Source organism: Lemur catta, chromosome 7, assembly GCF_020740605.2.
Source record: "Lemur catta isolate mLemCat1 chromosome 7, mLemCat1.pri, whole genome shotgun sequence".
Classification (NCBI taxonomy): domain Eukaryota; kingdom Metazoa; phylum Chordata; class Mammalia; order Primates; family Lemuridae; genus Lemur; species Lemur catta.
The window spans coordinates 62,731,212-62,746,229 of NC_059134.1; the positions used below are offsets into that span (position 1 = coordinate 62,731,212).

General features: G+C 53.5%; 2 protein-coding genes across 2 annotated transcripts in view; both read right to left on the reverse strand.

The window, feature by feature from the left end:
- Positions 1-98: 98 nt before the first annotated feature.
- On the reverse strand, positions 99-6,646 carry TPP1 (tripeptidyl peptidase 1). Its single transcript, XM_045557396.1, has 13 exons — positions 6,586-6,646; positions 6,399-6,470; positions 5,989-6,128; positions 4,762-4,912; positions 4,425-4,552; positions 4,099-4,277; positions 3,785-3,983; positions 3,449-3,637; positions 3,146-3,215; positions 2,757-2,877; positions 2,485-2,643; positions 2,183-2,308; positions 99-2,003 (listed from the first exon to the last, which is right to left on the reverse strand). Exons 1-13 carry the CDS (start codon positions 6,627-6,629, stop codon positions 1,863-1,865), a joined length of 1,719 nt encoding a protein of 572 aa, XP_045413352.1. The 5' UTR covers positions 6,630-6,646; the 3' UTR covers positions 99-1,862.
- A 1,882-nt stretch (positions 6,647-8,528) lies between these two features.
- The window catches only part of DCHS1 (dachsous cadherin-related 1), a 35,386-nt gene continuing 28,896 nt past the window's right edge, over positions 8,529-15,018 (reverse strand). Inside the window, exons 14-21 of the mRNA XM_045557397.1 lie at positions 13,960-14,838; positions 13,727-13,840; positions 13,343-13,554; positions 13,099-13,253; positions 12,775-12,905; positions 12,394-12,677; positions 11,926-12,064; positions 8,529-11,588 (exon numbers count right to left, since the gene is read on the reverse strand). Of these exons, the coding sequence (XP_045413353.1) occupies positions 8,977-11,588; positions 11,926-12,064; positions 12,394-12,677; positions 12,775-12,905; positions 13,099-13,253; positions 13,343-13,554; positions 13,727-13,840; positions 13,960-14,838 (4,526 nt within the window). The 3' untranslated portion in view covers positions 8,529-8,976. The remainder of the gene's footprint in view (positions 11,589-11,925; positions 12,065-12,393; positions 12,678-12,774; positions 12,906-13,098; positions 13,254-13,342; positions 13,555-13,726; positions 13,841-13,959; positions 14,839-15,018) is intronic.

The following is a 15,018-nucleotide window of genomic DNA, read 5'->3' on the forward strand; positions in this document are numbered from 1 at the left end:
CGAGAGGTGAGGGCAGCAGAAGGGCGGCACACAGGATGGAGGGGGCGGGGTTTCGGCCTGAGTAAACAACGTGCAAAAATCACAGCGAGTGAAAGGCGTGCGGTTTTCCATTCGGACATTTATTTAATTCTTATTTGCCAACTCTTGAGCTAGGGCCTGGGAATACAAAGTTAAGTAGGACAAGATTCTAGTCCTCTAGGCACCAACGGTCTTGGAAAGGGAGGCAAACAAGAAAAATGGCAATTTCAATACTGCATTGTCGTTACAAATGCTAGAGGTAGGCACGGGGTGTGCAGTGCAAGGGAGTATGGGAACTAACACCTGCTGCCTACTTCCAAGTGTCAGGCACTCTACCAACATTATTTCTTGATTATTATGAAAGGCAGGTATTGATATTCCCACTTAACAGATGAGGAAACAGGCTCAGAGCGATAAACTTACTTGCTCAAGGCTCTCTCCTAGTCTATATCAGAACCAAGGTTCAAAGAGGTTTGGTTTTGAAAATCTAGGATTTTTTGGCCACACCTAAATCAATTAATCTCAGGGAATCAAAATGTTCACAAGAGAAGATGACTTCTCAACTAAGCCTTGAAAGAATCCTGGAAATCAACCAGACAGTTTTATAAGTGGTGGTGTTAAGTGGACAGCAAGGGTGAGAGTTCCTTGGATGTTAGGATGGGAGAGGAAAAACAATTAGTTACTCAGGAATAAATAGCAAGGAAGGTGAACCATGATTTAAAAAAAAAAGCAAAGCCTGATCTTTAATCAAAAGATTAATGGATTAATCCTTGAAGGTTTTTAATCAAGTAAATGGCCTGATGGGATTTGCATTTTACTCTGGAAGCTGACTCAGGGACTGGTAGGGAGTAAGGACACTGTGTTATTGCAAGGGCCTCCTATAATTCAGAGGAGAGAGAATATGGCTTTAAACTAAGGTAATAGCAGTGAGGATGGAGAGAAGTGGAGAAGTTGTAGATATACTTAGGAAATATAATTAAAGGACTTGTGGATTGATAAGATAAATGGGAGTCAAGGATGACACAAGTTTCTGGCTTGGTTGCCGTTGGCTTGGCGTCGTATCATTTGCCAAGACAAAACGAGATGGAATAGCCTGGGCTTGGGAAGGAGAAAGATGAAGTGTTGAGTATCACACATCTTATATTTGAGGTATCTATCACTATTGGATAGAAAGTGTGATTCAGTGAGGTGGTGATGGTTGTGGATGTCAGTGATTTGTTCCAGGGAACAATGAGTAAAGTGAGAAGAGGAAAAGACTAAGGATGGAGCAATGAAGAACAACACCAGTACTCCATGAGGAAGCACAGAAAGAGAAGTCTATGAAGGAGGAAGATAGGAGTGATAAGAGAAGCTAAGCCCTAGAAGGTGAGGAAGGAGAGGGGGTAGACAACTATGATGGAAAGGCCATAAAGCAAAGATTGAGAAGTGTGCCCTGGAGGCTGTTGTTTCTTGGTGTCAGAGTAGGAAATAGTAACAGGGAGAGCCGGGGTCTCATTGCAGTGAATTGAGGAGTGAACATAAAGTGAAATAGTATGTGGTCAGTGTAGAGAATCTTTTGGAAAAGCCTGGATGAAAAGAGGAAGGTGAGATGGGAGGAATGGGTAGCCAAAAATGCTAGTTATACCATCTTGTTGAGGAACCTGAGGCAGGAGTAGGGAGACCTGAGTGTGATAGAGCATGGTAGGGTTGGGAGTCAAGTCAAGCTCACAGCATTTCAGGGTCTGGGAGATAAGCTGTCTGTAGAAGTCAACAGTTGAGGGTTCAGTAGAGCTTGCAATGGGGCAGAATAAGGGACTGAACCACTAGCTACAGGGCAGGGGACAGGTTGTCCTGCCAGGGAAACGTCAAGGGTTGAGTAGTGTCTTCAGCAGAGCTGGGAAGTTGGGTGTTCCCCAACCTGTCACAGGATCCCAGCCAGCGCCAGAGCAGAAACCCTGACCCTCCACTTCTTCATTCAGACAGGACTCATGGCAGCCATGGGTTACCTAGGGAGGAGGTAGGCATCAGATCTGGGCCTGCTGGTACCAGTACTAACAGACTACACCTCCTCACCCTGTATTCATATTTCAGAGGCTATCCCACACTGTCAGAACTGCCCCCAAATTCATCTTAGCACTCCCCATAGTTGTATGAAAATATCCACACCCTTCCCTTCCACACTCACATCAAAGAGTCCTGCCCCACGCTGCTGGTAGAGCCTTGGATTGAGAAAGCCAAGAGGGGGGTGGCCACTGAGGATTCTGTGCTCATTTATCAAGGATAGGAGCCCCCCAAACACTGGAGTGGAGGCCTGCAAGGGTGAGGGTACAAATAGAGATCAGGGATTCAGCGTGATTGGACTTTTGGGGAGTGATGTTTAAAAGGATCAGAGGTCTCTAAGGAGACAGGGGTTCTGGGTGCAAGGTCTTGGGCATAGGGGGTGAAGGTAGTTCCTGAGTGGGGGTTTGGAGACAGGCCGATTCTCACCGAGGTGCCAGACACCCATGGAATGGGCACACTGTTGCTGACCACCCAGTAGCCATCAGAGAGTGCAGCCACATCTGGGTAGGCACGGCCACTGGCATTGAAGTAACTGGATGGTGGAAGGTGGGGACTAGAGCTCAGGAACTGGGCTACAGCTTCCTCCTGAAAGGCATTTTTGAGTGAGTACTGGCCTGTGGCTTGCCCAGTAGTCTGCTGAACTGAGGATCCCCCATCCCTACTCTCACACCCATCCATCCACACAAATATACACGTACCTGGTACGAAGGCCGTGGAAACACATTGCTGAAGCCACCACCGCTGATATAGTCAACAATCTCATTTGTGATGAGGAAAGGATTCTGAAAGGATGTACCTCCCACTGTGGTGACATAAGGGCTGAGGGCAGAAGACAGCATTCAGATAGTAGGGGACCCTCTAAGATATGTGGGGATGGGTGAGTATGGCCTGGGTCTTCCTGGAGAGGCTAGACTCTTCGGGGGAGCATATACATGGGATTGACTAAGAGGGATTTTTTGTTTTTGCTTTGTTTTTGTTTTTTAAGAGACAGGGTCTCACTCTGTCACTCAGGCTGGAATGCAAGGGTGCAATCATAGCTCACTGCAGTCTCAGTGGTCACAGGTAAGTGGTGGGCTAGGGTGCTTACCTGGAGGCAGGGAAGCTAGGACGGAACTGGTGTCTTCCAGAGACAGACCGACACCCAGCCCCACTGTCACCTGGAAAGAAACCAAGTTTAGCAGTCGTATTAATTGGGCAGAGCTTGGTTTGTGGGTTCAGATGTCAGAGAGGAAATTCATGTTTTAGTTGTTATTGCAGGATGTCAGAGTTTAGAGGTCAGGCCTGAATTCAGATTATGAGTCAGAGATGAGGCTCAGGGGTCACTGTGGAGTCAAAACTCCCAGGGTGGATGGGTGAGGGGGACGGTTCTAAGTTTAGGGTAGGAGGTCACCTGAGGCAAAGAGCAGGGTGAGACCCCGAGCGGCAGCCTTCATGAACTCAGTGTTGACCCGCTGGAGGTAGGCTCTGCTGAGTGAGTCTTCGTCATCACCATAGCTCACGGTGTGCACATGTGGCAGGGCTGACTCATTACTGAGCAGCAGGAGCCACTGGAGGAAGGGCTCCTGCCCCTCATGCCGGCCTGGATTATATTTTGAGGGATGGGCACAAGGGTAATCACTGGGGGGTTATCAGGATCTCCCTCCAGCTCATGGCATTCCCTTGAGGGAGCAGGGATCAACACCCATCCCTCACCGTCTTCCCCACCAGCCAGTCCCCTTGGCAGTACCAGGGTTACTGTAGACCCAGGTGGAGATGTTGGCACCAGCGCTCATCAGGTATTGCACATCTAGACTGGCCTCAATTCCAGCCCTGCCACGGCCCTGCTGTCCAACCACACGGGCTACTGATGCTTGGTGTACAAATTTGCCACCAAAGAGGCGCATGAACTCGGCCAGGTCTGAGCTATGGAAATACTGCTCCAGGAACTGTGGAGTGAGTCAGAGCAGGCATCATGAGTCAGAGAGTAAGTCCCAGGGTGGTAAGACACTGAGGATACCATGGGGAGGCTGTGAGGACCCTGGGGCTCTCTGCTTGGCTCACCTGGGCACAGGCCTGGCTGTTATTGCTGGTACCAGAGCCCACATCTTGTGCTGTCAAGTTGTATCGCTCACGGATCACAGATGGGGTCACCCCCAGATGCAGGCCAATGGTCCCTGCCACCTGTGGCTCAGGGCGTTGCCTCAGGGATGAGGTGGGAGGGAAACGGTGCAGTCCTCCCACTGTAGGGAGGGGTCAGGCTTGAGGAGGTCTTGTAGCCTCCAACACCCACTTTACCACTGACCCCACCCCAAGTCCCCCATGGCATTTAAACTTCTCCAGCCCCTGGATCTGTCTTCCCCAACCCCACCAAACCCACTGGGCATTACCAAAATCCACATGGGGGGCCAAGGCCTGTGGGAGCTGGTAGGGACGTGGGGACCTTACAACATGGGTCTCTGCAGCTCCTCCCACATAGTGATGAAACTCAGCCCCAGAGAGCAGCAGCTCTGCCTGTCTGGAGGTCAGAGATGGGAGAACAGAGGTCAGAAAGCACAGAATGGAGCAGAGGGCACTGCCTGAGCATCATTGGGCAGTCAGTCAGTCTCCCCATGCATTAAATCCCACCCACAAGTCCCCAGCAAGCTCTCAGCTCCCTCCCATTGGGGTGACTGGTCTCCCTGATGGGATGATTGGTGCCCCTGTGGAGCATTCATTCCCTCTCACCGGACACTCAGCCAGCAAGTCAGAAAGTCCTGTGTGGTCACTGAATGGCAGTTCCGGGCTCCAGCTGCCAAGAGCCATTTTTGGACTGTGTGGAGGGTCAGTGGTGATGGCCGGACCAGCTCAGCCACATCCTCTAGGGTTAGGTATTTTCCTACAGAGATTCAGAAGAGGCTTTTGCCTTCATTCATTGCTTTTCCAAGTTGCCCTCTTTGGACCCCAACCATGAGATATTGGGACTTCCTAGGGGCCTGAAGCAGGGTAAAGGAAGACTGCAGGTGCAGGGTATATTTGGGGGGCAGGGGAAGAAAAAGCTAGAGAGACTTGGAATGCCATGCCCAAGAATATGGATTTACCCTAAAGGCCAGTAAGTTGCAAATGCTGTATGACAGCATGCATTGCCATGCTCATGAAAAATAAATTTAAATTTTCCATTTTAAGTTTATCTCCAATAAAATTTTTCAAAACTTTTGGAGCCAATTATAAGATAACATCTAATCTAGCTCAAGTCTTCACACGTGTTGATTTTAAACTTAACATGATGGTGAGTCACTGTTTCCTGCATGGAACCATGCACACTAGTGCTCACCTCTTGGGTGAATCTTAGACTGCCTGCCTCGCCCACCTCCACTGTACACACACACACACACACACACACACACACTCCCCCTGCCGTGAAGGGCTTTAACCAGGGGAAGGAGACAATCCAGTTTGAACATTGGAAAGACTCTTTTGAAGCCGAGTGGGGAGTACAGTGGGGAGTGGGGAGGAGGGAGGAGACTGCAGGCCAGTCAAGGGACTGGGCAGTAGTCCAGGAGAAGGAATAAACAACTGAGTTGGTGGCAAAGAGAATGGCAAGTAGACTAGTCCAAAGAAGTGCTCTTTAGTAATTGGAACTGGCAGACTTAGTGTCTGAACAGAGGAGGAAATGGAAGTAGAATCAAAGGTCAGGGGAGGAACTTGAGTTCATGAACACCTATATGTACTAGATGACATTTCCCCATTTGTCTGGTAACTAGTAAGTGGTAGAGTCAGAATTTGAATCCAGATAAGATCATGTGCTCTGAACCACACCGACTTTTAGGTTTCTAGCCCAAGGAACTCAGGTGTTTGAGAGGCCCTGACAGGCTCTGAGACATGTCCCTGACATGATCTACACTGTCCCATGCCCAGCCCAGCCCTGTGTCCCCCCACTGCTTCCCATATCCTGTCCCCAATCCCGACAGGCACCATAGCGAGGGGAGCTGGGATCCGACACGGCCTGCACCAGCTCCGAGAGTCTCTCCAGGTTCTGCTGTTTCAGGGCAAAGGTAAGGCTCAGCTCTTCCTCAGGGTCCGCACGGCCCAGGGACACCCAGCCTGGGGGAAGCCTGCAGGGTCAGGGTCAGGGTCAGGGACATGGCTTTGGTTAGGGTGGGGATGGAAAAGGCTGGACATTAAGGTTTCAGATTAGGAACTGAGACATAGATGCAGATATGGATTACAGTAGGTAAATGATAGGAAACTGAGCCTGGGAACCTGGGGGTAAGTCTATGGTGTGGGATAAACTCCTGGTATGGGGATGAGGGAAGCCAGGAACCAGGATAGTGGGAGCAGAAGAGGACATGGGGAAGGGGACGGTCAGTGCTAAGTCAACTCACGTCCTCCGCTGGTCAGGCTCCGGGCTGTAACTGCATTTCCCAGAGAGGATGAGGGCAAGGAGCCCTAGGAGGCTGTAGGGGCAGCAGGTGGGTTTCAGCAGAAGCTGGATTGTCATTGTGTTCCCACCCGCCAACATGTACTCCCTCCAATGTGACCCCCTTCTCCCAGGACCCCCTAATTTCTCACCAGGCTCGGAGTCCCATTTCGCCTTTCTGTAGATCTGCTGTCATGTGACGGATCACATGAGCACCCCCATCCTTTGCCTAGTAACTAGTGACGTAAGAGTACTGGCTCCACCCTTGAATGGGTGGTCCTGAATGCTGGGAAAGGGTGGGGCTGCCACTGGGATTCTCCCTCTCTGGACTATCAAGCACAGGGTAAGCCCAGGGCTCCCCACCTGCTGCCTGAGTCCGGCTAGGTAAGAATCGCCACGAGGAAGCGGGCTCGGGAGGCCCACAGACCTTGGTTCTTCTTAGTTGTATATCAGGAAAGTAACTTAACCTCTCAGAGCCTAGGTTTCTTCATTTATAATACAGACATTATTATATAAAAGTGATCTGTTTCATGGGGTTGCAGTGGAAAAAAATTTTTTTCCTGCTTCCCTACCCTGTCTCCCCCTATTATCAGTTTCATGCTCATTCTAAGACTAAATTTATGAGCAGACTGGAGCTTTTGAAAGGTCAGGATCCTTTTATTCGAATCAGGGTCTGGTTTTCTGTGGCTTTCCAGGAGATCTATAATCAGTTGGGGCCCTATTTTTTATGGGTTCCCAAGGTTTTCAAGAAAAACAATTTTGTTCCAAGAGCCATAGAGGAATCTTACATCAATGTTTAGTGGGCTCAGGTGGATAAGATGAATCCAGACCTCTGCTACTTCCTAATGGTAACTCAAAGCCCTCAAGGAGGTCCAAGTTGACCACTTCTATTTGCGGTCTTTAGGAGATGATTTTCAATGAGACTTGAAACCCTGAGGACCCAACTTCCCTTGCAGTCTTCCTCAGTGTTCTTTCTTCCAAAAATCTATGCAGAAGAGAGAGTCAACAGTATAATTTTAACTTCCAAAACCATTAGTCCAGTACTCATTAAAATCCCTGTTCTGACCTCCATACTTTTGAGACACATCCCTCTACTCTTGCTGTTATCCTACAGGTCATTACCATCTATTGTCCCATAGATTCTAGCCCCACACTGAGGATTTTAGCACCTAGCCTTTCTGTCTACTCTGATTCCTGCTATCATTTGACCTAGACAATTAAAATATCTTAGTAAGAGACCTATTCAACACCCTAACCTCCCATTTCTTTCATCTCATCAAACCCAATGAGCATTACCTTCACTTAAGCAAACCAGTCCCATGCTACACCTTGGATTTGCCATCTCTCAGAACCACTCTACCTTTGAAATTATAGCATCTTTTCTCAAACTATAACCTTCTGTTTTTTTAAGCTGTTGCATTTTCTCACTCCCATTAAAATTAATCTAACTTCCTCCTGTCTCTTGATCCCTCTACTTTTCTCTGAACCCAACATTTCCCACCGAGTTTGGTCCCGGGAAGTGTATTTACTACCACCATACTCTGAAACCTTTCTCTTTGACCACAACCTTCTTTCTTTGCAATTTCCTCAGTTCTGTGAACTTCTCAAACATTGGCTCATCTCCCTTCCCTCACTTCCTGGGATCCCCAAAGAATAGTCTACACCAGTGGTTCCCAAACTCATTGTGTGACAATGAAAATTTACACTGAGATAAACCAAGCAGGTCACCTGGCAGAGAACCTGATGTGGCAAAGCTCAACAAGCGTGGGTTCTTATTACAGTGTGTATATTTAGTGGTCCTGAGAAAAAGAAACTACTTGGCTGCTCCTGTATCCACCCCTACCTCTTTTAAGACCCTCAGGCCTAGAGCTGATCATCCCTAAGATCCCTTTCTAGGTTGCTGTTACAACCAAGCCCCAGCTGGCCTATTGCCCATGTTAGAGGGAAAAGATTGACTGCAGAGAGATGTACCACCAGCCTCAGTCCAGGCTCCACTCTAGATGCACCCTCGTCCTCCACCCCTCTCTGCCACCTGAGGTGTCCAGAATACTGTGCCAGATGTCTTCCAGTCATCCCCACAGAACAGAGCCGGAGGCTGGATACAAACTGCAGTTTATTAAGGCTCCAGAGTGAGAATTGGCACTTGGTTCTGGGCAGGGGCAGGGGTGTCAGTGGAACCCAAAGGAGTTGGGCCCAAACAGGTTGGAGGAACCCCTTCCGTCTCCCTACCCCCCAATAAATAAAGTCTCAGCTCCATCTCAGGATGCTGGTACAGGGCAGGAAGCCCTCATTGAGGAGGACCCAGGGCTGCCACCTCCTTCATATTTCTCCCCACATTGGACCTGGCCACAGCTCAGTGACCAAAAGGGCCAAAAGGTCCCAGTGCTCTGAGGAGGCTGGAGAGTTTGGGGTGGAGAGCTGGGGCCTAGTGGTGGCCTCCCCGTGGCCAGTAATGGTCCGAGGCTGCCCAGGGCAGGCTCAGAGTGGGGCCTGCATTGGGGACACTGTGCGTGTCCCAGGTCGGGGCCCAGCCTGGGCCACAGCTAGATGTGCAGCTCTGTGTCATCAGGCGGCTCCAGGCCAGACTCTGCGCTGAGTGCCGAGGCTGAGGGGCCCTGGGCCACCCCAAATGGCGAGACAACAGGTGAGCGAGCAGCCAGAGGAGACAGCGAGGGCGAGAAGCTGGGGGACATGGCAGCTGAGGACAGAGAGCCTTCATGGCTGATAGGGGAGCGGTGAGAGGCCGGTGGGAAGATGGCCCGGGCTGCAGCCGTACTTGCTGGCTTTGGGGGCACAGACTTGGCTCCTGGGTGGGCCACGGCAGTGATGAGGGGTGGTGGGTCAATACGGGGAGCTGGGGGACACGGCCGAGCTTCATCCTTGAGCCGAGCGATCTCTGTGAAGACACTGGCCAGTGGCTGGAACTGAGGGCACCAGCTCAGCAGGTAGTCCCAGTTATAGCTGCCACGGAGCTCTTCTTCGCCAGCCACAATGGCCGTCAGCGCACCTGCCACACATGGCTTGCCATCTGCTGGAAAGCCATAGTCCCCAGTGGGTGCAGGGCTCAGGCCACAGCCCCCCAGGAAGGCTGTGGCAGTGGTTGGAGGCCCCTCCTCTCGGTACAGAGTGGCTCCTGTGCCTGGCAGCAGCAGCCCTGCCTTTCGGCCCTTATACCAGGTGTCAGGGGCAGGTGGCTCACAGGATGTGTCACTCAGTCCATCTGCATCCTGCTGGATGCCAGAGTCAGGGCCACGGGCAGCCAGGGAGGAGGCCACACTGGCCACACGGGGGAACTCATTAATCATGCGGATCTCATCATCCTCTGCAGCCTCTGCTGAGCCTCGGCCACTTGAGTGTGAAGGGTCCAGGGAGCCACCACGGGGGTAGGGTCCTCCAGCTCCTGGCCCACCATAGCTAGGGAGAGTCTGGTGATACAGGTGCTCTGAGGGTGGTGGACTGGGTGGCTCCCGGCCCAGCTTCTGTAGGGAGCCACTGGCTAAGGGTGCTGCCTGTGACATTGGGCCAGGGGCTGCCTCAGCCTTGCGGCTACGGGCCCGAACAAGTCCTAGGACCAAGGCTGCCAGTGCGAGCACCACCACAACTCCCAAGGAGGCCGCCACAGCCCCCACCAACAGCAGGTTGAGGTCAGGTGCCAGGCCCAGTGCAGTGTGGGTGATATCCACAGTCACGGGCACGGTGGCACTCCGGGAACCAGGCAGAGGTCCCCGGGCTACAACCTCCAGCCTCAGCTCCCGTGGTGCCTCACGCCGGGTCCGGCCCCCACCCCCAGAGGTGGCTGTTCTGCTGCCTGGTGCCCGACTGTCCACCCGCAGGTATAGGGCACCTGTAGTCTGGTTGATACCAAAATAGGGGGAAGGAGAGGCAAGGGAATAGAGCACCAAGCCATCAGCACCACCATCCTCATCTGTGGCCTGTACATGACCCAGGCTGTGGCCACGCCGGGCACCTTCTGGCACTTGGAAGTGGAAAGCTGGAGCCAGGAATACAGGGTCATACTCATCCTCCCCAGTCACCAGCACTGACACAGTGACAGAGGCTGAGAGATTCCCAGCATCGGCAGCACCCACCAGCAGCCGGAAGCTTCCTGTGTGCTCATAGTCAAAGGGCACTCGTGCCCGCAACTCCCCAGTTGAGCTGTTCAGTGCAAATGCCTCACGGCCCTCAGGCCCCGGCCCAGCCTCCAAGAGGCTATAGCGGAGCCTACCAAAAGCTCCAGCATCCCCATCAATTGCATGCAGAGTGGTCACAAGAGTGCCTGGAGGCTGGTTCTCAGCCAGGCTGGTGCTGAGCAAGTTTAGTGGGAAGGCTGGGCCATGGTCATTCACATCCTGGACCTCGATTGTCACTGGTGCCAAAGCAAAGTGTGCACTGCCAGGGTCGGCAGCCTGCACTACAAGCTGATGTCGAGCCTGGGTCTCACAGTCCAGGGCATGGGCCAGTCGCAAGGTTCCTGAGCTCTCATCCAGCTCAAAGAGCCCTGATGGGTCGCCCGAGCTGAGAGTGAAACGCACGAGGCCATGAGGGCCAGGGTCAGCGTCGGAGGCCTCCACATGCAGCAGCTCGGCTCCAACAGGCGTGTCCTCAGGTACTGCCACATGGTAGGATGCTTGGGTAAAGACAGGTGGGTTGTCATTGACATCCAGTATGGTGACAGTGACCGGCACAGCTGAGCTGCGTGGTGGCTGCCCCCGGTCAGCTGCAGCCACAGTTAGATTGTACTGGGTCATGCTTTCAAAGTCTAGAGGTTCAAGCAGCACCAGGCAGCCTAGTGCCCGGGGGCCTGGTCCAACACCCTCCCCAGCCTCAGCCAGCCGGGGTTCCAGCTGGAAGATGTGGCCCCGGTTGCCACTGATGATGCTATAGTCCACAGCAGCATGGGTGCGGCTTCTATCAGCATCTGTGGCCTCCAAGGTGAGCAAGGTGGAGCCAGGGGGCAGATCTTCAGTCACAGCCACACGATAGTGTGGCAATGTGAAGCTCGGGGCATGGTCATTTTGGTCTTGCAGCTGCACATGAACTGTGGCTCGTGCTGCCCGGCCTGGAGCCCCGTGGTCTCGTGCTTCCAGCACCACATCCACTACTCCTGGTTCCTCATGGCCCAAGGCCACTGTTCCTACTGTGGTGAACAAGGTCCCTACGATGAGAAGGGTAGAGAAGGAAACATGTATTCAGCAGAGGCTGTAAGTGAGCAGAGGAGTGACCCTTCAGGGTCTAGGAAGTGGCTTTGGAAGGCAGACTCCAGGGCCTCTGTGCTAGGAAATTACTGGATGGCCTTAAGGATTCAAAGCTTAGGGAACAGCTTCTAGACATGCAGTCAAGGAAGGGCTTATAATAAAGACAGAGGGGAGAAAATGTCTTCCCTAGGTCAGGGATCTAGGAGTCCAGAGTTTGTGGAACAGATTCTAGAAATGAGGTCAGGATATGGCCCAACACAGTCAAAGACAAAGGATCAGATCCTGAGAAAGACGCACCATTGTTGGGGTCAACACTGAAGCCCTCAGCAGGGGAAGCCAGGTGGTAGGAGATGTGACCATTGGCACCTGAGTCCCGGTCAGTGGCAGAGACGGAGAGAATGGCACTGCCTGGAGGTGTGTGCTCAAGCAGCGTCACCTGAGATGTGAGGAAAAGTGTTCATGGCCGAGCTCCCCAGCTGCCCTGCTGCCCACTCAGCCCACGGCCCCTGCTTGGCATCCTTTCCAGCTTGAAACCCATACTCTCGGTATTCGAATGAGAACTGCCCACCTTCTCCCCTTTCTGGGTGCAGGATGCAGAACCTGGATGTAGTTCACAGGACTTGGAAGGCTGGTCTGAGATGGGAACCTCCCATCCTCAGATCAGCTCCAAAACCCAGACCACTTCAGCCACTTCTAGCGCTGTCACTTCCCTCCACCAGGAACAACTGTGGGTCCAGGTGTGGAGGCATCCAGGGGTGTCAGTACCTGGTAGAGGCTCTGTGAGAAGGCAGGTGCGTTGTCATTGACATCCTCCACAAGCACTGTCAGGTTGGCACAGCCCTCGTGAGGCCCATCGTGTGCCAGCAGCTGCAGGTGGTAGCGGGAACACTGCTCAAAGTCCAGGGGGCCTGTGAGGGAGACGCGGCCTCCATAGCGGCCAACACTGAAGGGATCCTGGGGCCCAGAAGGGCTCAGCACATACCACAGCACCGGTCCTGAGTCCACATCATTCCCTGTTACCTGTGCAATCTCTGACCCCAATAGTGCATCTGCAACACACAGGACAAGTGTGTTTGGCATGGTCTCGGACACCCCTGGAGCACAGGGGTGCCACTCTTTATACCTCTCACTTTACCCAGCCCTCACCTTCCGACACTCGGAGCTCCCAGGGCTGGGGGATGGTGGGACGATTGTCATTAGTGTCGATGACCATCACTGTCAGGGTAGCTGAGCCCACCAGGGCTGGGCTTCCTCTGTCTGTGGCCATTAGTACCAGCCTGGACACAGAGCACAATCAGTGAGTGGGCCCTGAAGATAAGGGGGAACCCTGGGCAGGGCAAGGAGGACTCAGGACGGGGCTCTGGGCTGGGGAATTCAGGGTGTCACCCAGGGATTGAGGGGGATGCCAAGCAGGGCTTGAAACCAGGCAAGCCCAAGATGGAGTCTTGGGTCCACAGGGCCAGGCCTCACCGTGTTTCAGCCCAGATCTCACGGTCCAGGATGGCTGTGGTAGTGATAGTGCCCATGGCTGGGTCTACGTAGAACAATCCCCGTGCTGGCTGGGATGCGACTAGACTGTATGAGATCTGTCCTCCGGAGCCTTGATCCAGGTCATCTGCCTCCACCTGGTTGAGGGCAGGAGGCTGCTGGCACTGGCCTGGCCATAGACAAGTCTGACCAACCCTGCCCCCCATCTTCCCATCACACCCCTCACCTGCAGCAGGGGCCCCTCCAAGGGCCGGGACTCGGGCAGGAAGGCCACATAGTGAGGCCGCAGGAAACGGGGAGCATTGTCATTGGCATCTTGCAGGGTTAGGGTCAGCACAGAGAAGGCAAAGGCTCCTCCGCTCTCTGCCTGCAACACCAGTCGCAGCCGTGGGCTGGTCTCAAAGTCCAGCCCCTCTGCTGAGCGAACTGTGATGGTTCCTAGGGAGAGGCACAATGCATCAGTGACAGTCCCCTTTGCTTGCCCTGGAGCCTCTCTCTCTGAGGCCCTTTACTCAAGGGCAGCCCTTCCCCCATTAAAGCCTCCTCTGGCCCAAAGATCCTGCTTCCTCAGGACCCTGTTCCACACAGAGCCCCTGCTCCCATCCTTTACCTGTGCTAGGCTGGATGGAGAATGTCCCTTTCTCATTCCCACTGAGAATGCTGTAGGTGATGGGTCCAGTCGAGCCCCCTGCATGTACAGCCTTTGGGGAGACAATAGGAGTCCCTGCAGAGAAGATGGTATCGGTCGGACTGTATTAGACTGGGGGAATCTGGGGACATTTTCAGTGAGCAACCCCAGCCCATCCAAGGATACAAATCTGGAAGACATGGCTGGGGACCCACCTGGGGGCGCGTTCTCACGGAGCATAGCTTCACTACTAGCCCGGGGAAAGCGGGGTCCACGCTCAGACTCCCCCTGCAGTCCAACAATGATCACACCAGTGGCAGAGCGAGCTGGACGGCCAAGGTCGGTGGCCACAATGAAGAGGACACGATCCCGGGGGCTCAGAGCCACAGGGGAGCGGGCCACACGAATTTCACCAGTGTAAGAGTCCACAGTGGTGCCAGGAGGTGGTGTGCCTGCCAGCCGGTACAAAATGGAGGCATTGGCACCAGCATCACGGTCCTCAGCTCGCAGTGTGGCCAGAGGAAGGGTTGGGGTACTGCGGCTGGGGCCTGGGCGGGGCAGGCGCAGGCGCAGAGGACTGGTGGGGAAGGTGGGTGCGTGGTCATTGACATCACGTACTGTGATGGTGACAGGCACTGTGGTGCTCAGGGGCCCAGCAGCTGCACCATCCACTGCACTCACAGAAAAGGTGTAGCTGGGACACTGTTCCCTGTCCAGGGCTGTGGCTGTGCGCAGCTCCCCAGAGCTGGGTTCCAGCAGGAAGGCTCCTGCTGTACCTGCACCCAGGTAGTAGGTCACACGGCCATTGGCCCCATCATCAGGGTCATGAGCCTGTAGCTGCAGCAGCAGGGTCCCTGTAGGCACATCCTCGGGCACCTCCACAGAGTAGGTGGGCACAGGAAAGGCTGGAGCATGGTCATTGGCGTCCAGCACTGTCACTGTCACAAGCAGAGTGGCACTGAGAGCCGGCTGGCCTCCATCCCGGGCCTCTATCCTCAGCTGAAATGCTGGCTCCACCTCCCGGTCTAGTGGCCTCATGGTGCCAAACTCCCCAGAGGCAAGATCTAGGACAAAGGCTCCTGATGGGTCCCCATCTGCAGAGAAGGGCATGCACACATAAACATACATGTGTCATGGGATGGGGATAACTTACAGGTAACAGAGGAGAGAGAGCACGCACAAGCAAGAGAGAGCGTGTGTGTGTGTGTGTGTGTGTGTGTGTGTGTGTGTGTGACTGGGAGAAAGGTGGGGAACAGAGAAATAGGCAAAAACAG

Bases quoted from the DNA above. Each gene is read 5' to 3' on its own strand.
- TPP1 (XM_045557396.1), bottom strand. From the start codon at position 6,629: ATGACAGCAGATCTACAGAAAGGCGAAATGGGACTCCGAGCCTG. The intron at 6,129-6,398 runs GTGAGTTGACTT...CTGACCCTGCAG, and splicing joins GAGCCTGACCAGCGGAGGAC to GCTTCCCCCAGGCTGGGTGT. The intron at 4,278-4,424 runs GTAATGCCCAGT...CCCTCCCTACAG, and splicing joins GGCCCCCCATGTGGATTTTG to TGGGAGGACTGCACCGTTTC.